Below are 26120 nucleotides of genomic sequence, written 5' to 3'. Positions count from 1 at the left end.
GCTAAAATCTCAATACACACGGTAGCTAACATCTGCAGCAGCAGTCAAACACACACATCCATCCACATAGTCACACTTCTTATACATACATACATATGTGTGTATGTAAATAATATATAGACAGGCATTGCCCTCGACATCGCCTTTGGGGCCGTCCGAGGCTATTAAAAATGCCGCATAGCACACTAAAGTTGTTACAGTCACGGATGGAACTTTTACCAACACACTCGCACACAGACGAACACTGACACACTAACGCACACTCTTGAGCCCGGCGCACACAATAAACTTAATAAATAAGTCAATTAATTGCCCTGCGCGCCTGATATGATATCACAGCAACAACAGCGGCAGCAACAGCGTTGGCCCACTGTGTTTGTGTGCGTTATGTTTCCCTCTCCCTCTCTCTTGCACTCATTCACTCTACTGTACGAGTTAGTGTATGTTACTCTATTAGGGCAGCAAGTTCAATTAACTTTGTCTTTGGCATAACAAAATGTATGCGAAACTCGTTTAATAGTCGTTGGGCTACGACTTGCGTGGTTTGAAAAGGTGTTGGGTGGGGGGAGGCTCAGAGGTTCAGACTATCTTCAGTCTGTCGTAAGAGGGACCTGATTTGATTACCCGCCCACTGTCGTCTGTCTATACAGATAGCCCACAAAAGTAGGCAATGCAATTCGACTGTTTCCTTTATTGGCTGCCCACACAAGTAGGCAGCACATTTCACAACTGACGTTCCAAAACGACATAACTCCGCGCGGTATGATGGCTAATAGCTCTGCGGGAAATATGACGTTCCAAAACGACATAACTCCCTCCGCTCGGATGGAAATAGCTCCGCGGGGAGATATGACGTTCCAAAACGACATAGCTCCGCGCGGTATGATGGGTACTAGCTCCGCGGGGAGATATGACGTTCCAAAACGACATAACTCCGCGCGGTATGATGGATAATAGCTCCGCGGGGAGATATAACGTTCCAAAACGACATAACTCCCTCCGCTCGGATGGAAATAGCTCCGCGGGGAGATATGACGTTCCAAAACGACATAACTCCGCGCGGTATGATGGATAATAGCTCCGCGGGGAGATATAACGTTCCAAAACGACATAACTCCCTCCGCTCGGATGGAAATAGCTCCGCGGGGAGATATGACGTTCCAAAACGACATAACTCCGCGCGGTATGATGGATAATAGCTCCGCGGGGAGATATAACGTTCCAAAACGACATAACTCCCTCCGCTCGGATGGAAATAGCTCCGCGGGGAGATATGACGTTCCAAAACGACATAACTCCGCGCGGTATGATGGATAATAGCTCCGCGGGAAATATGACGTTCCAAAACGACATAACTCCGCGCGGTATGATGGGTAATAGCTCCGCGGGAAATATGACGTTCCAAAACGACATAGCTCCGCGCGGTATGATGGATAATAGCTCCGCGGGGAGATATGACGTTCCAAAACGACATAACTCCCTCCGCTCGGATGGAAATAGCTCCGCGGGGAGATATGACGTTCCAAAACGACATAACTCCGCGCGGTATGATGGATAATAGCTCCGCGGGAAATATGACGTTCCAAAACGACATAGCTCCGCGCGGTATGATGGATAATAGCTCCGCGGGGAGATATGACGTTCCAAAACGACATAACACCCTCCGCCCGCGGGGAGATATGACGTTCCAAAACGACATAACTCCGCGCGGTATGATGGATAATAGCTCCGCGGGGAGATATGACGTTCCAAAACGACATAGCTCCGCGCGGTATGATGGATAATAGCTCCGCGGGGAGATATGACGTTCCAAAACGACATAACTCCGCGCGGTATGATGGGTAATAGCTTCGCGGGGAGATATGACGTTCCAAAACGACATAACTCCGCGCGGTATGATGGGTAATGTCGTTTTGGAACGTCATATCTCCCCGCGGAGCTATTTCCATCCGAGCGGAGGGAGTTATGTCGTTTTGGAACGTCATATCTCCCCGCGGAGCTATTATCCATCATACCGCGCGGAGCTATGTCGTTTTGGAACGTCATATCTCCCCGCGAAGCTATTACCCATCATACCGCGCGGAGTTATGTCGTTTTGGAACGTCATATCTCCCCGCGGAGCTATTATCCATCATACCGCGCGGAGCTATGTCGTTTTGGAACGTCATATCTCCCCGCGAAGCTATTACCCATCATACCGCGCGGAGTTATGTCGTTTTGGAACGTCATATTTCCCGCGGAGCTATTATCCATCATACCGCGCGGAGTTATGTCGTTTTGGAACGTCATATCTCCCCGCGAAGCTATTACCCATCATACCGCGCGGAGTTATGTCGTTTTGGAACGTCATATCTCCCCGCGAAGCCATTACTCATCATACCCCATCATACCGCGCGGAGTTATGTCGTTTTTCCCGCGGAGCTATTATCCATTATACCGCGCGGAGTTATGTCGTTTTGGAACGTCATTTCTCCCCGCGGAGCTATTCCCCATCATACCGCGCGGATTTATTTCGTTTTGGAACGTCATATCTCCCCGCGGAGCTATTGCCATCCGAGCGGAGGGAGTTATGTCGTTTTGGAACGTCATATCTCCCCGCGGAGCTATTATCCATCATACCGCGCGGAGCTATGTCGTTTTGGAACGTCATATCTCCCCGCGAAGCTATAACCCATCATACCGCGCGGAGTTATGTCGTTTTGGAACGTCATATCTCCCCGCGGAGCTATTACTCATCATACCGCGCGGAGTTATGTCGTTTTGGAACGTCATATCTCCCTGCGAAGCTATTACCCATCTTACCGCGCGGAGCTATGTCGTTTTGGAACGTCATATCTCCCCGCGGAGCTATTTCCATCCGAGCGGAGGGAGTTATGTCGTTTTGGAACGTCATATCTCCCCGCGGAGCTATTACTCATCATACCGCGCGGAGTTATGTCGTTTTGGAACGTCATATCTCCCCGCGGAGCTAGTACCCATCATACAGCGCGGAGCTATGTCGTTTTGGAACGTCATATCTCCCCGCGGAGCTATTTCCATCCGAGCGGAGGGAGTTATGTCGTTTTGGAACGTCATATCTCTCCGCGGAGCTGTTACCCATCATACCGCGCGGAGTTATGTCGTTTTGGAACGTCATATCTCCCCGCGGAGCTATTTCCATCCGAGCGGAGGGAGTTATGTCGTTTTGGAACGTCATATCTCCCCGCGGAGCTATTATCCATCATACCGCGCGGAGCTATGTCGTTTTGGAACGTCATATCTCCCCGCGGAGCTATTACTCATCATACCGCGCGGAGTTATGTCGTTTTGGATCGTCATATCTCCCTCCGCTCGGATGGAAATAGCTCCGCGGGAAGATATGACGTTCCAAAACGACATAACTCCGCGCGGTATGATGGATAATAGCTCCGCGGGGAGATATGACGTTCCAAAACGATATGGATATTATGGATAATAGCCCCGCGGGAAATATGACGTTCCAAAACGACATAGCTCCGCGCGGTATGACTGATAACAGCTCCGCGGGGAGATATGACGTTCCAAAACGACATAACTCCGCGCGGTATGATGGGTAATAGCTTCGCGGGGAGATATGACGTTCCAAAACGACATAGCTCCGCGCGGTATGATGGATAATAGCTCCGCGGGGAGATATGACGTTCCAAAACGACATAACTCCGCGCGGTATGATGGGTAATAGCTTCGCGGGGAGATATGACGTTCCAAAACGACATAACTCCCTCCGCTCGGATGGAAATAGCTCCGCGGGGAGATATGACGTTCCAAAACGACATAACTCCGCGCGGTATGATGGGTAATAGCTCCGCGGGGAGATATGACGTTCCAAAACGACATAACTCCAGGCGGTATGATGGGTAATAGCTCCGCGGGGAGATATGACGTTCCAAAACGACATAACTCCGCGCGGTATGATGGATAATAGCTCCGCGGGGAGATATGACGTTCCAAAACGACATAACTCCGCGCGGTATGATGGGTAATAGCTTCGAAAGTATGCAATATATCTTGCAATGCAGCAGTTGAAGATAGTGCAGATGCATTGGCATATTCTGTGTTGTGTTGATGCTGCTGCTGACAGAATTTGTACAGTTTGGTTACATTTTATATCCTGAACATATTGAAAATCGGAAAAAAAAGGATTCATGTAATTGTGCATATGATTGTAAAAGGCAGAAGGAAGCATCTCTGACCCCAGAAAGTATATATATTCTTGATTAGCATCAACACCCGAGTCGATCTAGCCATGCCCGTCTGTCTGTCCGTCCGCCTGTGTGTAAAAATGCAAAGATCTTAGAACCTGTAGGTCCTTCTAGTCCATGCGCAGATCTAGTTTGTTTCCGATAGTCCATAACTTACTCCGTTTTCAATAAAATTCTACGGTACAAAAGATATACTATAGAAAGTAGTGCGTTTAGTTGCGAGTTCGGACCCTGGCAAAGGAAATTTTTTTATTTTTATTTATCTTTATTACTACAAACGAGCGCGTAGCGCGAGCTGCATTTGGTGTTGGAATAAGAGGGTTCAGGGTATCCCATAGTCGGGAACTCCAGACAAGAACGTCTTACTTGTTTTTGTTTTAAATAAATTAAAAGAAAAGAAAAAAAGGAAAGCGTTACACATGGAACTGGCTCATCAGGTCAGCTAGCTGGGTTTTCGCCCTGCAGAATTTTGGAACATAAACAAATTATTTAATGGCCCTTACGCGTTTGCTTGGCTTTCAGCTAGTGTTTGGGTTTTGCTGTCGGTGGCGCCCCCACCTTATGGCTGCGGCTATTGCATGGTTGGCCACTAAGTAAACTTTTATGACGCTCATAAAATAGGCAAAAGTCGCGCCCATCTACCGCCAAAGAAAAGCACAAATACAAAACGAGAAAAAAAAAAATGGAAAGCATATCCTCGCATCCATACACCGAACATTACACACATACTCATATATAAATATATAATACGCCTGCCGCATAAAAACGAGAAACAAGGCAGCAAAGCAGCCAGCTTCAGCACCAGCTCGAGCTCCAGCTTCAGCGCCAATGCCAACAAAATCCCTGACAGCATTCTTATGCAGCTGTTGTGACATTTTTATGCTAAGCAGCCCCGGCGAGTTGGTTCCTCAGCTGCTCGGCTGCCCGGCTTTTCTTTCCCCGCATCAGGGCATTACAGCGAATGCGCCAAATTATGAAAATTCATAAAAAGCCAAATGTTATGGCATACTTTGAGCTCGGTACCGAAGCAGCAGCAACGGCAGCGGGAGCGACAAAGGCAGCAGCAGCGGCAGCGGCAGCAGCAGTGTCCTTAGTGTCCCGAGTGTTGCCAATTTCAGCTGTTCTTCTTCTTTCTTGGTTTATCACTTGCCAACTAAACTCGTTTACGCTGACTCGTTTATCATGTCGTTTCCCTGCGACAAACATCAACAAAACTGACAACACACAGCGACAACAGCTGCTAAACGAGTCGAAAGCGGCGCCGGGGGGAAGGTGGCCAGCAGCAGAGGCGAGGAGCGCACAAGTGGTTGACTTTGACGCTTAATGCAGCAGCTTACAGCCGCCTTTGTCGCAAAATGGACGCCAACAGGGGAGAAGGCGTGAGGTAGCTGCCGAAATGGAAGTACAATGAGCGACCACTAAAGGGCCAGCATGGGATGCTGTAGCCAGGCACCGTACCATAAATAGTTTTTAAAATTAACAATCTATAAAATTTTATATTCTTACATTTCCTTTAAATTTTCAAAATTGTTCAATTGATTGAGTACATCAAAGCCCACAGGCAAGCTAGACATCTTTTAAATCTACCTACTAGCTAGAAAATCCATAGCGAAATCATTTTAAATAATATGATCAATGTTGAATAGGCTGACAGGCCAGTTAGAAACTTTAATAAATGTCGTGTTGGTAGTGCCCAGTTAAGGTATATCACAAATTTCTGCGTGAGCACATTTCCTGCCCTTGATATCTTCATCTGCATACCAAAGTCGAACCCATGCCCTCCTTTGCCTAGGAGCCAGCCAAATGACGATTTGAGTGAGATGTACGCACTGGCAAGCCAATTAGCTGCTTCAAGGATCAAGCAGCAGTTGTTGGTGACTGACGGAAAGTGCGAGAGGAATGGTCTGACACCCCCTTACTAACACACCCACACACACTCGCACGCACACACAATTGCCGTCGTCAGGGGCTTGACGGTTGCTTGGCCATCTTGGGCAACGCGTGCCAGCCATTAAAAGCTTTTTAAAATTAATTATAAAACCAAAAGTAGGTAAACATTTTCCAAGAAAAAAGCAACCAGCGAGCGAACATAACAAACTGACAACCCTTTGGGGAACATCATCGGCCCCCGAAACCGCTTCAGCCCTAGAAGTCTAGTTGCTTCGGACAACTCTGTTGCAAATTTTGCCCAAAAACGCTTTCAACTTCAAACTGAGTTTTGATACCCTAGTGGGCGACCGCAGGCGGTACAAACAAAAGTGTGAGGGGCGAGTGTTGGACATGCGTAACAAATTATGCTCATTATGCGCCGCATAAAATAGTTGAGGCTCATGGCCGAATCCCAGCCGATGACCCAGCCAAGGCCGCGTCCAATCTGGCGAAGTTTTTTGATTTGGGTCCAAGATGCAGCAGCAGCATCAACTTCAAAATCAACAGCAAAATTAGCATAAAAATCAACATGATGTGAATCATCAAGATGTTGTTCATCCTCAAACGCTTTGCCATCTTTGTTTTGTTTTCTAGTTTTATTTGAGGTTTTACTGCCAAAACTTTAGCCAAAAATTTGAGTTTCGAATGCGGCGGCCTTTGTATAATTTGATTTTATTTACACTCGCCTGAATCCTTCAATTTACGCTCACATGTCAGCAATTCAAAGTGCTACGTCTGTCTTTGTGTCTGTGTCTGTGTGTGGTCAGACTTGTGGCACGTGGCCCAAAAGTGCCACGATTACAACTCGAGGCTGTTGCTTTCACTCAGTCTTCGTGCCAACCACAGCCAAGCTGCTTGGCCAAACGACGTGGTTACACGCCATGTGGGCGTGCCCTCCTGCGCCGGATCTGGCTGCGGCACGTAGTCTAGAGCACAAATCCACACTCCCTGACATATTTTTGGCAGTTAATTAGACTTATGGCTGAGCTATTTTTAAACGCTTTGCCAGAACCTCAACTCACAGTGCAAAATCAGTCTAATGAACTAACCCCGAACGGAAAAAGTTTCCATCGTGGCCTTAAAATTCCATCTTTGTACTTTTTACGCAACTTTTGCACGCTCCGCAGGCACCGCAAAATGCTTTGGCAAAGATTAAGTTAAATGCAAATTCAATTAAACAAAAACAAAGTCCAGGCACAGCTTTGAATAAGCTTCGGGTATTCAAATAATCCAATGAATTTAACCAGTCGTAAGTTTAAAGAACTCTGGCATTCAAATAGTTTTAATTCTGAAAACTATTCGCTTAGTATGGAGGACATACGTAAATGTTGTATGTATCTATAGGATAGTTGGCCAAAGTCACACCCTGACTGACTTGGACTTAAGCTGGCTCTGGAGCTGAGATGATTGTGTAATCATACCCGAGCCCAATCATCTTTTCAGAAGTTGGCTTGAGTGATCTTTAAGTTAAGACAGAGAATGAGATCTTAGAAAGCGGATTCTTGTTTGTCAAATCCTAGCTAATTATAATATGATTTATGGAGAGGGGCACCCCAGTACTGTGTGTAGAGAGGTTTTTTTTTTTAATGATTTCAAAAGAAAATATAGACGAAATTAATCTATATACAATTTAAAAAAAATTTTTATGTGAAAACATATATTCAAGATTATATCCAAGAAAGCTGAATAGCTTTTTGTCTTTTTATATATTAAAATATATGTAAAAACCGAAAATGTACACACGCGCCATTATTTAAATCACATTTATTATTAGGAACTACACAGACCTACACAAGCTAGCACACACTTATACACAGACACACAACCTCAAAACCACCTATTAATATAACACTTATGATAGTTATCAAAGCGTAAAAGCCTGCGAGAGAAACATTTGAATTCCTGAGAATCGGATGGTAGAGCCAAAAAATGCGGTTACTCTTTAATTTGCAGCGCAAAACGGAGAATTATTAGAAACTGACATTTAACAACTTTATAATCGCCTTTGGCTGGGTTGACCAATTTAAATGGAATACATACATATATCTGTGTTGTCACGAACGACATAACAAAGCGTAAGTACTTTGCTTTGAGAACAATAAAAAATTAACATTTAAAAAGTTTTGCCTTGCTGATGCCAGAATCTCGCATTTGCTACGCACGCGTAAGTAAGGCACTAACAACTAGAGAAGACGCCCGGGGCTATAGAAGTTTTAATACGCACAACCTACAAGAGTAACAACAACGACAAAACAAGTATTCTAGCGTGTGACACGTGCACTTTGTCCCGAGGGATTGGAAGTCCTACATGTAGCTGAAAACACGCACATATCCTGGCATATCCTGCTTGCAATCAAAGAACCAAACAAACAAAATGAAGCGACAGAGAGGGAGAGAAAGAGAGAGTAGAAGAAAAAGTGATTTTGGAAAACCACTCCCACGGTCGGAAAATGAGCGAAAAACAGCTGCAGTAACTGTTTTTTGGATTTCTAAATAGTCCACTCAGCACAACATTAAAGTGCCACCCACCTATGGGAAATTTCTGCTGCGCAACAGATAAGCAAAAAGGAAATGCCAGCAGCCGCAGACGAAAACAACACGAGGACATCTATACACACACACACACACAGAGAAACACAAGCACACGTACACATACATTCAAACAGTAAACAGTGCTTTACAGACCTATATTTAATCATGGTCAAGCGCGTTGCTGCGCCAATTGGCCGTGATAAATGTTGATAAACAAGTAAAAAATACAAACACAAATACACAAACACAGTGCGGAAGAGAGTGTGAGAGAGAGAGAGACAGAGAGGGATAGAGAGGACACACTATATTTGCATTCGTGTAATTGGAACTAATTAATGACAAATCGGATTAGAGTCAGTGGCAAAATATAGTTGCCTACGTCACAATGCAGGCATATTATAAATTCTTACCTAAGCCAGAGCAGTAGCCCAATGCAGGTTTATAGGAGTAGGTGACCAATCTGTTTGCAACAGTAGCAGCAACAATGGCCCCAACAATGTGGCAATGAACGCCAGCAACAAAACCTAAACACAATTAGAAACAGCAATAATAACATTTAGCAAATGTGAGAAAAATATGCAAAAGTTGTCCAACAAATTGGCATCAAGCTCGCCGCGCTTTTTCTCCATCCAGTCGACCTACCCAGCCGCAGCTCAATCTGCGCGTGTTCCTCGTCGTTCTGTTTGCCAACAGCTACAATAAACATCGCTGGCTCCGACAGTAGAATTTAATTAAAAGCTTTTCCATCTGCCCGGCTTGCTCACTGGACACTGAAAATGCCCGCGGCAAAAACAGCAGCAAAAAAAAAAAGTAATAATAAAAATATTAAAAAACAAGGCAAAAACGGTAAAGTCATGCCGAAGATCAAATACCCTTGTAGACATTTGGCTTACGGTTGTACAGATATGTGGAGACAATCGTATAGAGTTTGGTTCAGAATTCCGACAATAACTATTATTTCGACATATATTTTTTGGGTGACATTTTGGTCATGATATCTTGAAGAACAAGAAAATTTGTCATACTAGGCCTTTTTTTATGACCTATGTTACTATGCCATAGGCATAAAGTAGTCTGATCCAGATGTAACGCCTGCACCAGTATTCAATTTATTTTCTAGTGACGTATTTGTCAACTTCTATGAATTACACACGTCGTTACAAAATAACAAAACCCTTTACAAGAGTATAGGAACACACAGTATACTATTAGTAAGTTGTGAATTTAAATCGACGTATTGGGGCAGATCGACTGAATTGTTACGGCAACCGTAACCAATATAGGCTACGGTTGACTTGCCTTAATCATCGATTGACACATCAGCCGCGGCTTTCGAAGTATTTTATATATTGTTGGTATTTATTTTTCATTTAAAGTTCTTAATTCCTCACTTGTTGCAATCGTTAATTGCTAATTAGAATTTTAGTGAAAGTTCATAAACCAACCTAAGATTTTAAGATGGTAGCGAAATGCTCGAGCTAAGTTAAAGCAAAGTGAGTCAAAAACTAGTTCAAAACACCAGACATTTGCAGATGAAACTAATTTTCGGACTATGGACTCAAAATTTAAGCATCGTTTAATAAAACATGCTAAAATATGTACTGAAGGGTGCCAACTCTTTAGATCTAATTTGCAGGGCAAAGATTTAAGAATACGGGCTTTACTCGTATCAGAAGGAAGATAATTGAGCCAGGCAAGGTTGGCAGGTTGTTACTGCAAGTGCTTCAATATATTGAATTCCATATTTTAAGTACACCATAAATTATTTTGAATTTGTAAAAATATTTGGTATTCATTTATCATGATATTATGTTTTGATAAATGTTACTTGGCTTTTGATATATATCGCGTCTTCTCTATTCTAAACAGTAACCTCAATTGTTAATACGGCTTTAATTTAATCAATTGATATTGCCTAAAGATATGCATTTTCTTATTAAATTTTGCATACATTTTGACTGCTTCTATAAAAATTAATTCCATCGAGAAAGGACTCAAGGTTTTTTTCTACATAGTATCGGGTTTGTGTACTTGAACAAGTTGTTGGATTTGCCGATTTATAGAAGTAGTTACTTACATCAAGTAGCGGCAACAAGCTCTTGAGGCATTCAGCTGCTTACCACAAGGGGACACAAAGAGAAAGGGAGAGAAAAAGAGAGAGTGTGTGGGCGGCAGAGACCCAGTGAGGCACACATATACATACACACAGATAGACACACACACAGACATCTGAACTCTATCTGCGTGCAAGCTATAAAAACCAGAAGCTCAATTATCAAAATGCTACGTGTGCTTTGTTGTTTGTGTGTGTGTTGTGTGTGTGTGTGTGTGTGTGTGTGTGTGTGTGGCGAGTATTCTATAGCCATTCGCATACGCATTTCCATTCTTATTGTCGCTGTCGCTAGCGTCTCTTTTGAGGGCTTTGTCCCTTTAGGTTTGTATCTGTGGTCGCCTTTGACTGTACAAATAGATAAATTTATTTATTTTATGAACTGCTGCTGTAAAAGCCGAGGGAAATGGAGGGAAAGCAAAACAGAGAAAGAGAGACATAGAGAGAGCGAGAGAGATGCAGTAGAGCGCTAGCTAAACCGTCAAATTGAAGGTCCGACTACCTTGAAATGCCTTTACTTATGCGCACAATCTACATAAATTGAAAGGCATTGAACATTTCTGAAAGGACACTGACACACACACAAACATACACATGGAAAGCCTGCTAGTCAGATTGAGACTCGCCGCTAGAAAAAGAGATAACCGCCATAAGCCCCCACTTGGGGTGTAAGCAACGTGTTTGTCTGGGCTTTTGTATAAAAATGCAGTTGAGCAACTTTAAATCGAAAGTAAAATATATTTATGGGCGGAACTTGCTTTGAAATGCCTCGACTATTTGCAGTGGAGCTATAAAATTTAGATTAAAGCAATGGCTCAGGGCACAAGCCACATTTGATTCACTTAGACGATCAAATAATCGATTGGGGACACTTCAGTTGGCGCCACAAATAAAGGCGTCTGTCTGCGATATGCGAATGGCAAAATAGTTTTTCTATGCCCAACCAAAATGCCAATACATTATAAATTATAGTTGGATTTCAGTTACAGCGGGGCAGCAATTCTCAGGCATCTAACGCGGCGTATACGCAATCTGCCATACAATGCCAGCAAAAAGGCCATTTGTGTGTGTGAGTGTGTGAGGTGGGCGAGTGGTAGGGTAGTAGGGCTGTAGAAGGGGGTGTGCCATAACAGCGGCGACAATAGAGAACAGGAAGCAAATAAACGCTGTAAAAATTCTTGAGCAGCTTACGTGTTACATTATGTATATATCTATAAGTGTGTGTACGTGTGCGTACGTGTGTGTGCGTCTATGTGTGTGTGTGTGTGAGGGAGCATTCGTGCGTATGTCTTTATATCAAAAAGTTTTTGCCACTTTCTTAGCGCTGCTCAACTTTTGTTATGCTCGCTTAAACCCAGGCTGCGTCTCTATCCTCGTCTCGCAGCTCAGCTCAGCTATTTTCGTACATTTCTCTGATGCTTTCGCCTGACTTTCACTTTCGCTCTAATGTGTATTGCTGTGTGTGTGTGTATGTGTGTGCGTGTTTTCTATCAAATATTTTGCACTTTTTGTGGATTTTGTTTGCCTACTTTAAATATAAACCGATCGGCTTTCTATTTATTTACCCCCCCCCACATTGTCCGGAATGCGGGAAAAATGGATGCCAGAATGTATTTGTGCGCCTGTGTGTGTGTGTGTGTGTGTGTGTGTGTGCCTGTCAGTTTCACACAGATACGCAGCGTGTACTACACACCAGGCCTGATCATCCTTTGGTTAGGTTGCCTCCTGCCTTTTTTATGTGCTTTGTGTGCTACAAATTGTTTGGCTTTCGAAATTCCTTGCGTTATTGTTGAGGTTTTTATGGACTTGAATGGGCGGCACGATGGCGGGGCGCGGTATTGCGGCACAGGCGGTCCGATGCGGTGCGGTGCGGTGCGGTGCGGTGCGGCTGCAAGTAAACTGAAACTCATAGATGCGCGCCGTAAGATAGACTCGAAAAACTAATTTGTAGCTGGGGCACGAAAGAATATTGTTATTGATAGATGACAATGGTCGACAGCCGTCCAGGATTTATGTTTGACTCTCTGTCTCTCTCTCCACATCTGGCTTCGGGCAGAGCCTGGCGGAGCTGTGAAACTGTAAAGGTCTTGAGCTCTGAAGCAATGAGATTATTGCAAACAACGAATCACGCAGTCTCACACAGACACTTGGTTGGCAATTGGAAATTAAATTGCTTTTCCATATGACACTTAGGATCAAATTGACATCGTTAAATGTATTTGTATTGGCAGCGATAGCAATTCCTATCTGCAAAATGGAATCCATTCATCTTTGGTTCTCTGTCCAAAGCGGCATAACAAAGGACAGTCAATAGAAATTTATGTCTTTTGAAGAAAAATTGTTATTCACTCAAATGATGCAAAAATAATAGTTTAAAATGACTTCTCAGGCATCCGTAGCAGATAACCTAACATTCAAAGGCCATTGCCATTATCGACGATCTGATGGACTGCTCTAGGACCTATTCGGCTTCTAAGTAGACGGTATAATGGAAATGTACGATATTGAGAAACTATCTCACAATATTCTTCGCTTTGAGGACAAACTGTAATAATATTTAAAAATTTCAATTGCTTTTGGTAGAGACATTGGAAAATATTTACAAAAAAAATTAGAAGTTCACAGGCAAGTGTGATAAATAAACTTTGGCTTGCGATATGTTGCTGTCAAGAAAGCCCTGCCTACCATTATACCATTGTAACCGCAGCAGTCTTTTTTTTACTTGCATATTACATTTATATGTATGTACTTTAGAATGCCGGATAATATGGCGGCGAAGAGTGCCGCAAGAGTGTCGTTTATATTGGTTAAAGTTAAATATACCTGAGCCCTTACACAACACTGATGAACGTCTCTCTCTTGCGTATATTTACAGGTGAATGGTGCATGGGCATTGCCTAATGTTGTTTGTGATTTCTATATAGCCATGGATGTGATATGCTCTACTTCATCGATATTTAATTTAGTCGCCATCTCAATAGACAGGTATGAAAAGACATTCCGTCGCTGCAGCAACAGCATTTCTGTCATTCCATTCACTTATACTGGGTGGACATTCCATCTATTTTTGCTCTTTGCAGATACATCGCTGTGACGCAGCCAATAAAGTATGCGAAGCACAAAAATAGTCGCCGAGTTTGCCTTACGATACTATTGGTGTGGGCGATATCGGCTGCTATTGGATCTCCGATAGTACTGGGATTAAACAACACGCCCAATCGGGAACCGGATGTGTGCGCCTTCTACAATGCTGACTTCATACTGTACTCATCGCTAAGCAGCTTCTATATACCATGCATCATCATGGTATTTCTCTACTGGAACATATTCAAGGTGAGCAAACAGCCGCGAGCTAATCAAAAACGGATTTGCATTTGAATTTGCATTAGATATTCATGCAGTTGACAATGAATTCAGTCTGCTGATTTAAGCACAATTTCCCATCGGATTTGTTTACACGTACATTAGCTGTTGGCATGCCTTATGAAATGAGGCGGAAGGTTGGGGTATGGGATATGGGATATGGGCTGTGGGCTGTGGGCTGTGGGCTGTGGACTGTGGGATGCAGCTCAATACTGCAAACGCAGCAGGCAAAGCTTTTACTGAACAATTTCCCATCTCTTTCTGTTGGCCAGGCGCTGCGCAGCCGTGCTCGGAAACAACGTGCTGCCCGCAAGCCGCATCTGTCGGAGCTAACGGGCGGCAGTGTCATCGAGAACATTGCACAGACACGCCGCCTGGCCGAGACGGCATTGGATAGCAGCCGGCACGCTAGCCGCATCATGCCCGATGAGCCGGCAACGAACACGGCCAGCGGTTCGAACGAGGAGGAGGATGAGAATGCCATATCGCCCGATATCGACGACTGCCACGTCATTGTGAACGATAAGTCGACTGAGTTTATGCTGGCCACAGTCGTCGAGGAAACCGGCAAGTAAGTAACTAAGTGGCCAAAACCCCCCTCCCAGTCACCACCAGGACACCCAACGCTCCATTGAAATTGTGTTGCCAGCACTTTTCCTGTCACTGCCCGAGCCATAAAATAGAAAGTGTGAAAGGTAACTGGGTAAATGCGTGGAGAAAGGGAAAATTTAAGGGCTGCGAAGCACAGTGAAGCTATGGAACGAGAGCTGGGCTTGGCTTTGGCAACTGCTTAAAAGGAAAAGCTCATAAGCATTAAGGAAAACTAGGTAGTTTTCGCGAGCGGTGAATATGTTGGGGAATATTGAAAGTTGAGAATTTCAATCAATAATACCGAGCATAAAATTAATTAAAAATCATATTTAATATCAACATTTAACGCCTCAAAGTAACTTATTTTGCAAATTAATAAAGCGAAGACAAAAAAAATTTCAAGTGTTATGTACTTATTAAATCTGCTAGTCTGTGCCGAAGTAATGCAACATTTTGGCCGTAAAATTACATAAAAAGGGAAAAATCACATTCTGAATTAAAACAAAAATACCCATTCATGTTTCATACTAACCAGGTTGACATTTAGTTTATTGATTTTGTTTCTGGACGTGTTTTACATTTCACGTTGAGAAAGAGAATGTGAGGATGCGTAGCTGTAATTCCTGTAATTCCCGCCAGCTGCCACCTAGCCACCTGGCCACCTAGTTGCTGGTCAATTTTAAGTTTTTAGTTGCCATTGCTGCCACGTGCGGCACGTAAAAGATAAGCAGAGTGGAGTCTTAGTGGCTCATTGGACAGCTGCTGACACAACGAATTGGAGGTCGGCTGCCGCTTTCGCTTGCACGGACTCGAAGCACTCCCAAATGCATTTAGCGGCACCTTCCACTTAGTGGCATCCAAAGAAAATTGTCAAAGTATTCGTAATTGCAACTTCTTGGCACTGGGCCCTGCTTAGCTCATCTTCTGTCTGGCAGGCAAAACTCAATTCACAGCTTGTTCATTTACATTCACACGCGCTGCAATAAAATGAAAATCCAAGCGAAGCACTTAGCATCCCAATCGAGCAAACGTGGTAGCCAAGTCTCCGAACAGGTCTGCATCTGTATCTGGAACTGTATCTGGAACTGGGATTGGGTCTGTTGGCATTTGTTGCAATTGTCGCGCTTAGAGGATTTGGCCTCTTATTAAGGCTCCGGCAAGGGCAGGCGATTGCAGCTTTTCGGAGCAATTGCATTGCAACTACCGATTGTCTGCCACAGCATTTGCTTTCACATTGGGAAATCTTAAAATCTGCTTGGGGAATTACATACCAATTGCCACATGCGACTGTGTGGCAATTGCAATTAGTAGCACGAACCAAACAACTGCATAGCTCTGCAGGGATATTTCACGATCAAGGGAGAGACAAATCATAATACATAATAAGTACATAATAATAATGTTGATACAACTACCGCGAGTAGGGTAAAAATATTATATTACTGTACTTTTATGTTTGAGCTAATTTAGATTTTGCAATCTAAGCCCGTCGTTTCGGTAATTTTTTTTTATTCCACAATAATCAACAACTGAAATAACTAAAATATTGGACCTTTCGAAATGTAGCACGATTATTTCGAGTACTGGCGGCCCCAACACTTAACAAATTGACGAAGTCCGGTAAAACTGGACTTGGCGTGGCCACGCAAGTGTTTACCTGAGGAGCGTACCTTAGCAGGTTGGGGACTGTCATCCTAGAGGCAAGAATGAAACTATATTTAACTGTGTGTATGAATGAAGTGGAGTGATCGATGAGCACCTCTTCAACTGGCGCTGAGTGCGAGAACCGTGATGACTCGGCTGAGCAAGAGCCTGGCAGATCCTGCGATGATACTTCAGAGTTCATTTGGGAGCTGCTTGAGCTACTCTCAACATTAATATTGCTGGTACAGTCCAGTCCATGCGATTGCGTCCACTTTATGATATCCTCTGTAATATTGTGAATTTCTACTTTTGACTCTATTATAGCAGCTTTATAATTGGCAAGCAATTCCCGTGAGAAGCTCTCTTTAAGGTCCGTCGTGTCCTTTGGGAGTGATTAGAAACAATTAGCCAAATTTCAGCAGAGTGAGACGATCGAATCTGTCGACAGTTTTAGGGGTTAAGGGATTGCAATGATCGGTACTAAATACATTGAATGGTATAAATGTATTCAGCATTAAATAGAGGGGGTATTAAAACTATCGGCTCTATAGCATAAGCACTTACTAAGAGGTTCTGCACAGTTATTGTCGCTTCTTTTAGCAACTCATTCTGACAATTCAGCTCGGGAAGAATGTCATTCATCTTCTTTATAAAGCCCAGTTTCTCAACCAAGCATGCATCTAGTTCTTTCTTTTGTATCTCCATCATTTGCTAAGAGTTCCGATCAATTTGCACACAATCGCATAATCTTACATTTAAAGTACTTACATTCGCCATGAGGCTGAACCTGTAATGCTGTTGGAGTAGGTTCATCATGTCGGAATTTTCGGCGGTACTCTCCTTAAGTTTCTCCTCGTAGGAGAGTATTTCCTTATCGCGTTCGGACAGTTCCCTTTTTAATTGTTCAATTTGCCTCTTAGCCTTATGTAGATCATCGGCTTGTCGAGACAGCTGTACAGTGCATGTGAGCCCGTGTAATGTGTAGGACATGGATTCGCGTACTAACCTTTTCTTCCATACGCTTCAGATCTTTGGCGAAGAGCGCTTCTAGAGGCTTCTCATCCTGAAAGGCAATCCACGAGTATTCCTATCCCTGATAGCAAGAAGCGTTATTCTTACCTGCAAGTGTGCTACGTAGCCTTCCAGTTCAGCAATTTTCGCTTGACTCTCCATTACGAACTCCCTTTCCTTGTCCTCGTGCTCGGATATTGCATCTGCAGCATCCTTCAACAGTTGCGTCTTCTCGCCGACCTCTAGGCGCAGCGCATGGATCACAGTTTTGGCGTCTTCCAACTCGTTAGCCAATGCCTCGTTGGAAGTATTGGCACGTGCGCCATCTTCGTTAACCTGCTCTTTAAAGTGAAGACGAAGCTTCAGGTTAAAGTTTTCATTACGCAATCTAATAATTTCCTCATCCAGCTCGCGAGCAGAACGTCCATGTAGCGACTGGGATACCTTACGCTTCGGGGTGTCATCACAACTTTTATTATAATCTGTTGGTAGAGAAAGAAGCACACAATTAATTATGAACACAGTATTCGCTAAGCGCAAGACTCGATTGTGATTTAACCATTTGGTGAAGAGCCCTTGGAATCCATTGCTCGATTCTTGCTTTCTGCCTATACCGTAAATAAGTATATAAAAAATATATATTTTAAGCAGAACCGATTTAGACAGTATTAAAATATAGCATTTCACGTTGGCAGTCGAATCCAATTTTAAAAAATCTCTTTCGAATAACGCGCGGCAGCGATCACACAATTAATTAAGTCTTGCTCCAAAAGTTTGTTTAATTTAAAAAATATTACGTGAGAAATATGTTCGTAATGTTTATAAAATAATTTTAAAATGAATTACTCGGCATACTTAGGTAACTTAAATATATTTGGCTAAGGCGATGGTATGTTGATTTATCTATGACAGCTGAAAAGCGTACTAGAGCAAATATAAGTCTACAACTTGTACTGGAGGTAAGCGAAAAGCTACTGTGGTTCATAAGGAAATACAAGCTATCTAATCGGAATTTTGGCAAAATATCCTCCAACGCTTCCGATCATCGCAGGATTACCGCCAACTTACCTGTTCCGCAAAAAGTATCAAACACGGGCAGTTATAAAACTAAATTGATAAATTTTAATACGTTAAAGGACCGGTAGGTTTAATTTAACTTGTTTATTAGTACAAAAAATGTCAAATCGAACGATGCGTTCGACAAGAGACAATGTGGTCTATCTGGGGCTCTTCATTATTTGCCCGGTCCAACCGATCGAAAAACGTAAAGTGCTCGGAGGAAGGCATATATGTACTAAATGGCCCACACATACTCCATTAATGCCAAGTCCACTTGTCGTGTGACAAATATTCATGGACATATTGATAGAGAACCCAAAAGTACGGTTGCGCTTTTAATACTCTTTGGAGATCTTTGTTATGTCAATGCACCAAAGGTAACATATTGTTCGAGTGTTAAACAAATACTAACCAATACCTTAATGATCGGCTTGCTCCGCACAAGTGCAGGTCTTGATTAGAATGTTGGTTCGGTACCCTAGAAAACGACACGCGATAAAAAACTCCCTCATGGAAGAAAGTTTTTGAAAAGCCTACAACACATATAAGACACTGTAAATTTATTGCAGTAGGCACAAAGAATAATCATTCCGTGTATTTGTCTGAGCTAACAGACAGGCTTCGAATATATCCTCTTTATCAGTTGCATTGGGCTCTGACTGACGAGCTTGGGAAAAATGTGAAGCAATTGGTAGGTGAGTGAAAGAGATGCCGATAAATATTGGCCATAACACAGCGCGAACGTTAAGCACAGTCAATTAGCGATCTGATGGGCTCTTTAATCCAATAAGAACATGAAATGAAACCATTATTGATAGGCGGCTGGTTTCGCAGGCAGGCGGGCGGTCTGAGTTGGAAGCGGTCAACCCGACAATCGATGGAATGAGCAAACCATATTGAAAACTTTTTACCAAAGGGCTGTCGCGACCGAACATAATTGGGAAAAAAGAAACCTCCGCCTGTCGGTCTCTGACCGCTTGCTGTTTAATTAGTCGACACCATCTCCGTCTCTACATCCGCCTACGCGCCCAGCCTAGAGTTGGACCGATAGACAGGCAGAGAAAAATAAATCTCAATAATTCAATTAATGCGTCACTTAATTAAAACTCAATTTTTGCCTTGTTTTTAATTGACATTGCTTCTCGTTTTCTCTTGCTCTCGCCCATTTGCGTCTCGCCGTGCGTCGCTTGTCACACTTGGCTCTGCCTCTGGATGTTGCCGTTGGCTGCACGGTCTGTCTTTGATTGATTGCCATTGCCGGATTGCGTATGATTTCCACATCCTCATGATCATTATGATTAACATCATCATAATCGTCGTCGTCGTTGTGGACGTTGCTCCTTGCACTTCCATGTCCCATGTTCCCGCTGCTGCCTTGGTCCTCGTGACAGCAGTGTTGTGGCACAGATCACCACACAGCCGCAGCTGGTTGTTGCCGATCCGAATGGTAATCATGATTCTGGTTATGCAGCATCAAACGTTGACGATGTCCTTGCAGGAGTGAGCGTTGGCGCCGCCGTTAGCAGCACAACGCCGCCGGACAGTCCGGTTCCCAGCGGCGCCACCTTGCAGCGCTCCAGTGTCAGCAGCCGGCGCAACACAGCCGAGGACTCGCCCAAGCGCGGCGAGCCAGCCCTCAGGTATGTTCATACAATTATTTAAATCATTCCTAAATCGTTAAAAAACATTCCGCGGGCCTTAAACTACAAACAGCAGCCAAATTAATTCATAATTTTGCCTTCGTATGTCGAAGAAGTGAATGAAAATCATAATTTATTTTTATCTGATTATAAATATTAGTTTAAACAGTCTTTTGCAATTCACACAAATATTGAAATAACAAAACTGTTACGCTAGGTTTTTTATACTTTGCTTTACTTTATATATGAAGATATAAATTTATTAGGTATATATACATAGAGATATATAGAGATATAGGACTGTAGCCATTCTACCGCCACGGGGGGAACTTTTGAACTTTCCACAATTTTTATTTGTATTCTTATTATTATTCTATGTTCTGTTGCCTAAGTGTCTGGGTCACTTGGACAACCCATTTACCGAGTTGAAAGTAAAGTGACGATAATAATTCTCGTCATTGTCAAAACATGGTTTACTTTTTTCAATAAGTGCAGTGTAGACATTTAGTAAATACACTATATATCATGCATTAGCTGCTGTGCTTATTCGAGTTATGTGCTGACCAAATGCTTTTGTGTGCTTTGCTCTTGTGTTTTGCAGCAGCAGCGTTGCCATGAAGCCATTGTCCTTTGTGCGCTACGGCGTCCAGGAGGCCATGACTTTGGCACGCAACGACTCAACGCTATCGACCACATCGAAGACGTCCTCGCGCAAGGATAAGAAAAACTCGCAGGCGTCAAGGTGAGTAACAGTCCGACGCCGACAAATTGCCAAATTGCAGTTATTAGTTTGATTTGGCTAATAGCTCGACTCAACTTGCCATCGCACTCACAAAACTCTCTCTCTCTCTCTCTCTCTCACTCCCTTGTTATATTTTTGTTTCTGTCTCTCTTTCTCCTGCTAACTCATTGCTGCATGCAACTTTAAATGCAATTTATTATGGCTCATTATTCTGACGTTGCTGCCGCTTGCGTGTGGGCTCTGGGTCGTAGATTCACAATATACAAGGTTCACAAGGCCTCGAAAAAGAAACGCGAAAAATCGTCGGCGAAAAAGGAACGCAAGGCCACCAAAACATTGGCCATCGTTTTGGGTAAGTCGAAGCTAAATGGCGGCCAATTTTGACCACGATTTGCGTTTTAACTACAATAATTGATACCCTAACAACAATCTGGTTTTTGTGTGTATGTGTATGTGTGTACTCCAAAAGGCGTCTTTCTCTTCTGCTGGCTGCCATTCTTCACGTGCAACATCATGGATGCCATGTGCGCCAAGTTCAATGAAGACTGCCGGCCGGGTCTGACGGCCTTTATGCTGACGACTTGGCTGGGCTATATCAATAGCTTTGTCAATCCGGTTATCTATACGATATTCAATCCAGAATTTCGCAAAGCATTCAAAAAGATCATGCACATGGGGTGATTATTAACAATACCAACAACAACAACAACAACAACAACAACAACTTCTGCAATAACAACAACAACTACTAAAACAACCACAACAGTTGGCAGGAATCAACAAGCAAGGCAATTAGATGAAGCTTTGTTTTCTTTTAAGCTCATCAATATGTACGTTCCCGAAAATCGATTAACGACAATCGTCAAGTCGATGAAGTCGATTAGTTCGATAACTCAAAACTCGAAACTGTGCCAAAAGCAACAAAATGAAATTGAACTCAAAGCTCGAAACTCAATTAGATTCGTAAGATTGTTAATAGTCTCAACTCAATAAGCATATTAAATTTATATATATATTGTATATTTAAATATATATACAGTATATAGCCGTTATGTATATAGCTCTGTAAATAACGTCTTAAATTTGATCCAATCTGTTATATGTCTTGTATTCTATTGTAGTTATACGTTAAGTACTCTGAGCTGTAGGCTAGGCACAAATTTTAAACATTTAGCTAATGTCTAACATAAACTTGTAGTTAATTTCAGCATATAATATATATATATGTATATATATATATATTGTATCGTTACTTGATGTGAGATCATTTTAGCCTCTAAGATGTGTTCCGCTTTCATGATCTATAGAAAAACATGGGTTTATATAATACTATGTGTATATATATGTTTACTTTACATATCACGCATTCAGTTTGTGTACGTTTTTACCTTGGGGACTAGGCACAGCTTGCATCTACAGCCTGTACTGCCCCAACAAGACATTTTGATAACCTGTTAAGCAAATTCAACATATGACCATATCCTTACCAGAAGCAACTATAACCACGATGCTAAATTTGAAATAACCCCTCCCCAATCCCACCCCCTTTTGATACTTGTCTTCAATGCTGCGTTTACCCTAGTTAAAATATTAAGAAAACAAAAACAAAATATTGAACGACGGCACACATCCTATAGATGGGATGTGTTCCTTCCATCTAAGGTATCCAAAGTATTCAATAAATTATGCTCTATTGCTAATTAAATTAGTACCAAGCAGTGGCTCAAAGTCAGCGCCCCACACGAATTCATCGAGCAAAAGAGATATAAAGAGATATTAGGTTAATTGATAAGCGGGCTGTTCAAGTAGCCAAGCTGTAATCGCTAAGCTTTCGATTACTTTCTAACGTGGTACGATGACGATATGTTAATTGAAATATTGCAGCGAATGAGCGTTATCCAACACTTAGTTAGCCGATAAATTGGCTTATCAAATTGACATTGTATAAAACCCGTCCTTACATTTTTTATTACCTAACTTCCATGAAAGACTATCAATTTTATCCATGCCCAACTATTAGAAGCAATCAATTCGTTCATCCATCGTTACATGGCTACTTGGCGACCTGCAACGCTTATCGATAGATCGAGACATCAAACAGAAGTACAGCATGAAACTTGACAAACAGGCAACAAATACACGCACACATACACGCACACTGTAACAAATGAGCCCCAAACAAAAAAAAAAAAATATAAAAACATATTTAAAAACGGCGCTGAATTTGACTCTACTGCTTGAAACACATCCTTGGGTTGTATTCTCAAAGAATGACAGATTCTACAAAATATATCCATGTGGGAGACATACATAAAAATAAAAAATGTCATTAGTAAAATGTAAGAGCATTTAAAACTAGCTTAAGCCACTTGTTTAATAACGTTCTATGTAAGTGCGCGAAAAAATACTCATTCAGTATTTTTTGTATGGACATGTCTAGACATATACCCATAAGATAAGCACTGGAAGAAAAAATATTAATAATAATAATCTAAAGCTAATACGTACTAAAAAATGGTACTTAAAAAGAATTATACCATAAGTTGCATCAGGGTATCTAAAGCGTAGGCGTACAAATTACTAGAGATAAGCACAAGCTAGCGCATAATTTCTATTTACCTATAGAAAAAAATACATATACCAAACTAGCTAAGGAACTTTAATAGCATGAAAACTTGATTTGAAACCTGGACCGAAATACTCGCCCATTAAAAAACAGATGCCGTCTTAAATTTGCTTATGCTGTAGTGCCATGTGGAACTGGCTTTGGAACGGATCAGTATATAGAACAAGATCACACTACTACACTAACTATATATTTATACTAGACATAAGCGTCACAGTGCGGCTGTGCGTTAACCCATCCACGAACACACTAAAAATCAGTTGGAAAGAATTTATACAAAAAAAAATGTACTAGAATATGCAAGCAAAGAGTCTTAATTTCGAACTACTTTGAGTACGCCCCTTGCTCACAACCAAAGAAATAAACAAATGGAAACGAATTTAAATCGGCATCATGATACACAATCACACACACTCACACACACACACACACACACACAACACATCTCATACCTCATACACACATACTTAGATTTTGGTCCCCGATTTCAATAACCGTCCTCTCCGTTGTTTCTATGTGACAAATAATGTAAAAATCAATAAAAAGTCAAACATTAAAAAAATATTTAAAAAATGGTAAACTAAAAATATACATTTTAAGTACTTAGTCCTCGAGTAAGGCATACATACGCAGAGAATTACATTTGAACATGTATGTACTCGCATGTAGGCAAAACGTTTCCATCGTAATAATGGAACCTTATGGGAAAAGCTCAAAACATTTTTATACTTTTCCATACAGAAATAAGATAAGGAAACCAAATAGAAAATTTAATGAAAATAAAGGTGTTTTTTTTTTTTTTAATCTTAGCAAAAAATAATCCTAAAATACTCGAGATTCTTAAAGGGGCGTTATGTGTGTTAGTTTAATAGATCAAAGCACTCAAAATGGCAAGAAAAAGTGTGGCTGCACGAGTGAAAATCAACAATTTCAAAAAAAACAAAGAAAAGCAGAAACATAAACGGAGCATCCAATCGAATGCTTTAGTTAAGCTCTTCCAAAGAAAACGCTTATTAGTTATAGAAAAGTGGAATGGTCGGAGAGTTTCGGTTTTAAACAGGCACACAAATTATATGATTGATAGATGGAATGGATATGCCACATAAAAGATTCGAGCTGGGTAATGTTAATCATCATTAAGTAAGTACATTATATAGATACTTGCGAGTGTTATTGGGTTTTCAATTTGTTTAAATTTGTCTATATAAATCAATTAACCAATTGTTACATTTGTTTTCTAATTGTTACAACGTCAGTACATAAGTATTTAAGATCATACTCTTAAGGACCTTCCACATTATCATGACCATGATTATGACCATAACCATGATTATGATTATAATTGTGTAATATGTAATGCAACCTTAAAGGCAACTGCAATGACAAAGAGGCTAAAGCAAAATAGTGAAAATTTCTCATATAACAAAAGACCTAAGTAGTACAGTAAGACCACAATAAAAAGCACAACAATTAACATTAAAAATAAATAAAGGCAAATAAATAAATCGAGAAATAAAAAAGAATAGACAAAACTGAAACTATTTTAAAGCAATGATAATGTTATTTTTTTTTTTTAGAATTAAATCAAATCTAAATGAATAAACAAAAGGATATTTATAAGCGTGAAAGGGCTGCAAAAGACCCCGAATTAAAATTAAAAGCAAACTATTTCGACTTTATGCAAGCATAATTACCATAGCATTAACTATAGCAAAAAGACGTAATGAAAGAGAGGCGATGAAAGGCACGGAGAAAATATAAAAAGTATACATTAAATAAACATAAAAATGAAAATATTTCAAACCAAAAAACATGTTATTTTACTATTAAGTTGGAACTCCTTGTGAAGACATTTAATTTCAGTTTCAGCTTTCAGAAATCAGAAATTCAACATCTCTTCTTTGACAAAGTCAAATCCAGTCTGTGTTAAAGATGGGTCAAGTGTAATCTTAGTCCTTGCCCACCCTACATTTTCATGAAAAGATTTCTCAGGCATATTCGGTGTCGATTGGCAGTACATGACGGAATTTTTGGTATTTACCCCGAGCTGTATGTGCCACATACGCACGTACACACACACGTTGTACATATATATCAACATTATATAGCATTTATATGAGCTGATAATAAAATTCCAATAAGCATGAAACGAAATAAAAATACTTACACAAGACAAACAAGCACAACAATGGCAATCGAACTTGGCGGAAATAGGCAAAGGCTGAGCAAAGCTTTAAGTAACTGGCAAAATGACGAAGGCCAAGCCCAAATGGCTGCTCAAAATCAATTCAAGACCCCCCGCCCATTGAGCCCATGCGAGAAAGAAGGAAAACCCGAAACCAAATCGTAACTAAAAGCGTCTAAATAGATAAATGCTTAGTAGTTTTTGTTGTTGCCACGCAATGGTCCACCTTCTTTGCCGCCCCAAACGTCGTCAGCTTCTAATGGATACTTAGCAGCCGAATTCAAATGGCCACGTGTGAGTATGTGTGCGTGTATATCTACGGGTATCTACGCATGTATCTATTATATGACGTGCTAGCGTGCGCTGCAAGATAAAGAGCAAACACTTTTTGAGTACAGCTAAAAAGATTGATTTACAGTAAATTAAATTAAATTAAACGTATTTTTCAATAGCCAAATTAAAATCTTT

General features: G+C 41.6%; 2 protein-coding genes across 8 annotated transcripts in view; one reads left to right on the top strand and one right to left on the bottom strand.

Annotated features, from left to right (window-relative positions):
- Window positions 1-25265, top strand: part of Dop2R (dopamine D2-like receptor) — a 76371-nt gene extending 51106 nt beyond the window's left edge. Inside the window, exons 5-12 of one of the 6 annotated variants that reach the window (XM_032439907.2) lie at window positions 13667-13776; window positions 13872-14124; window positions 14427-14725; window positions 19854-19906; window positions 19958-20099; window positions 20701-20841; window positions 21093-21193; window positions 21311-21863. In XM_032439907.2, the coding sequence (XP_032295798.1) occupies window positions 13667-13776; window positions 13872-14124; window positions 14427-14725; window positions 19854-19906; window positions 19958-20099; window positions 20701-20841; window positions 21093-21193; window positions 21311-21522 (1311 nt within the window). In that variant the 3' untranslated portion in view covers window positions 21523-21863. Of the gene's footprint in view, window positions 1-10080; window positions 10175-13666; window positions 13777-13871; window positions 14125-14426; window positions 14726-19850; window positions 20100-20700; window positions 20842-21092; window positions 21194-21310 lie in introns of those variants that run through there. The other 5 variants (XM_032439906.2, XM_032439908.2, XM_032439904.2 and 2 more) reach the window with 5 other exon arrangements.
- LOC6631381 (centrosomin) lies at window positions 16238-18218 on the bottom strand. 2 transcript variants are annotated; one of them, XM_002055617.4, is made up of 7 exons: window positions 17960-18214; window positions 17509-17882; window positions 17396-17452; window positions 17158-17340; window positions 16954-17100; window positions 16505-16771; window positions 16238-16439 (listed from the first exon to the last, which is right to left on the bottom strand). In XM_002055617.4, exons 1-7 carry the CDS (start codon window positions 17985-17987, stop codon window positions 16317-16319), a joined length of 1179 nt encoding a protein of 392 aa, XP_002055653.2. In that variant the 5' UTR covers window positions 17988-18214; the 3' UTR covers window positions 16238-16316. The 2 variants fall into 2 exon arrangements, with proteins under 2 accessions (XP_002055653.2, XP_032295800.1); XM_032439909.2 differs by lacking the exon at window positions 16238-16439 and having other exon boundaries at window positions 16564-16827; window positions 17960-18218.
- Window positions 25266-26120: the final 855 nt, after the last annotated feature.

The sequence above is a fragment of the Drosophila virilis genome, chromosome X, assembly GCF_030788295.1.
Source record: "Drosophila virilis strain 15010-1051.87 chromosome X, Dvir_AGI_RSII-ME, whole genome shotgun sequence".
Taxonomy (NCBI): domain Eukaryota; kingdom Metazoa; phylum Arthropoda; class Insecta; order Diptera; family Drosophilidae; genus Drosophila; species Drosophila virilis.
Note: the sequence above shows the minus strand (reverse complement) of the source record. Positions and strands in the feature narration are given on the sequence as shown.

Coding starts and splice junctions, on each gene's coding strand:
- LOC6631381 (XM_002055617.4), bottom strand. CDS start 17,987: ATGGATTCCAAGGGCTCTTCACCAAATG. Junction 17,883..17,959: donor CAAGGGCTCTTCACCAAATG/GTTAAATCACAA, acceptor CTCTACCAACAG/ATTATAATAAAAGTTGTGAT. Junction 16,772..16,953: donor TAACTGTGCAGAACCTCTTA/GTAAGTGCTTAT, acceptor TCACTCCCAAAG/GACACGACGGACCTTAAAGA.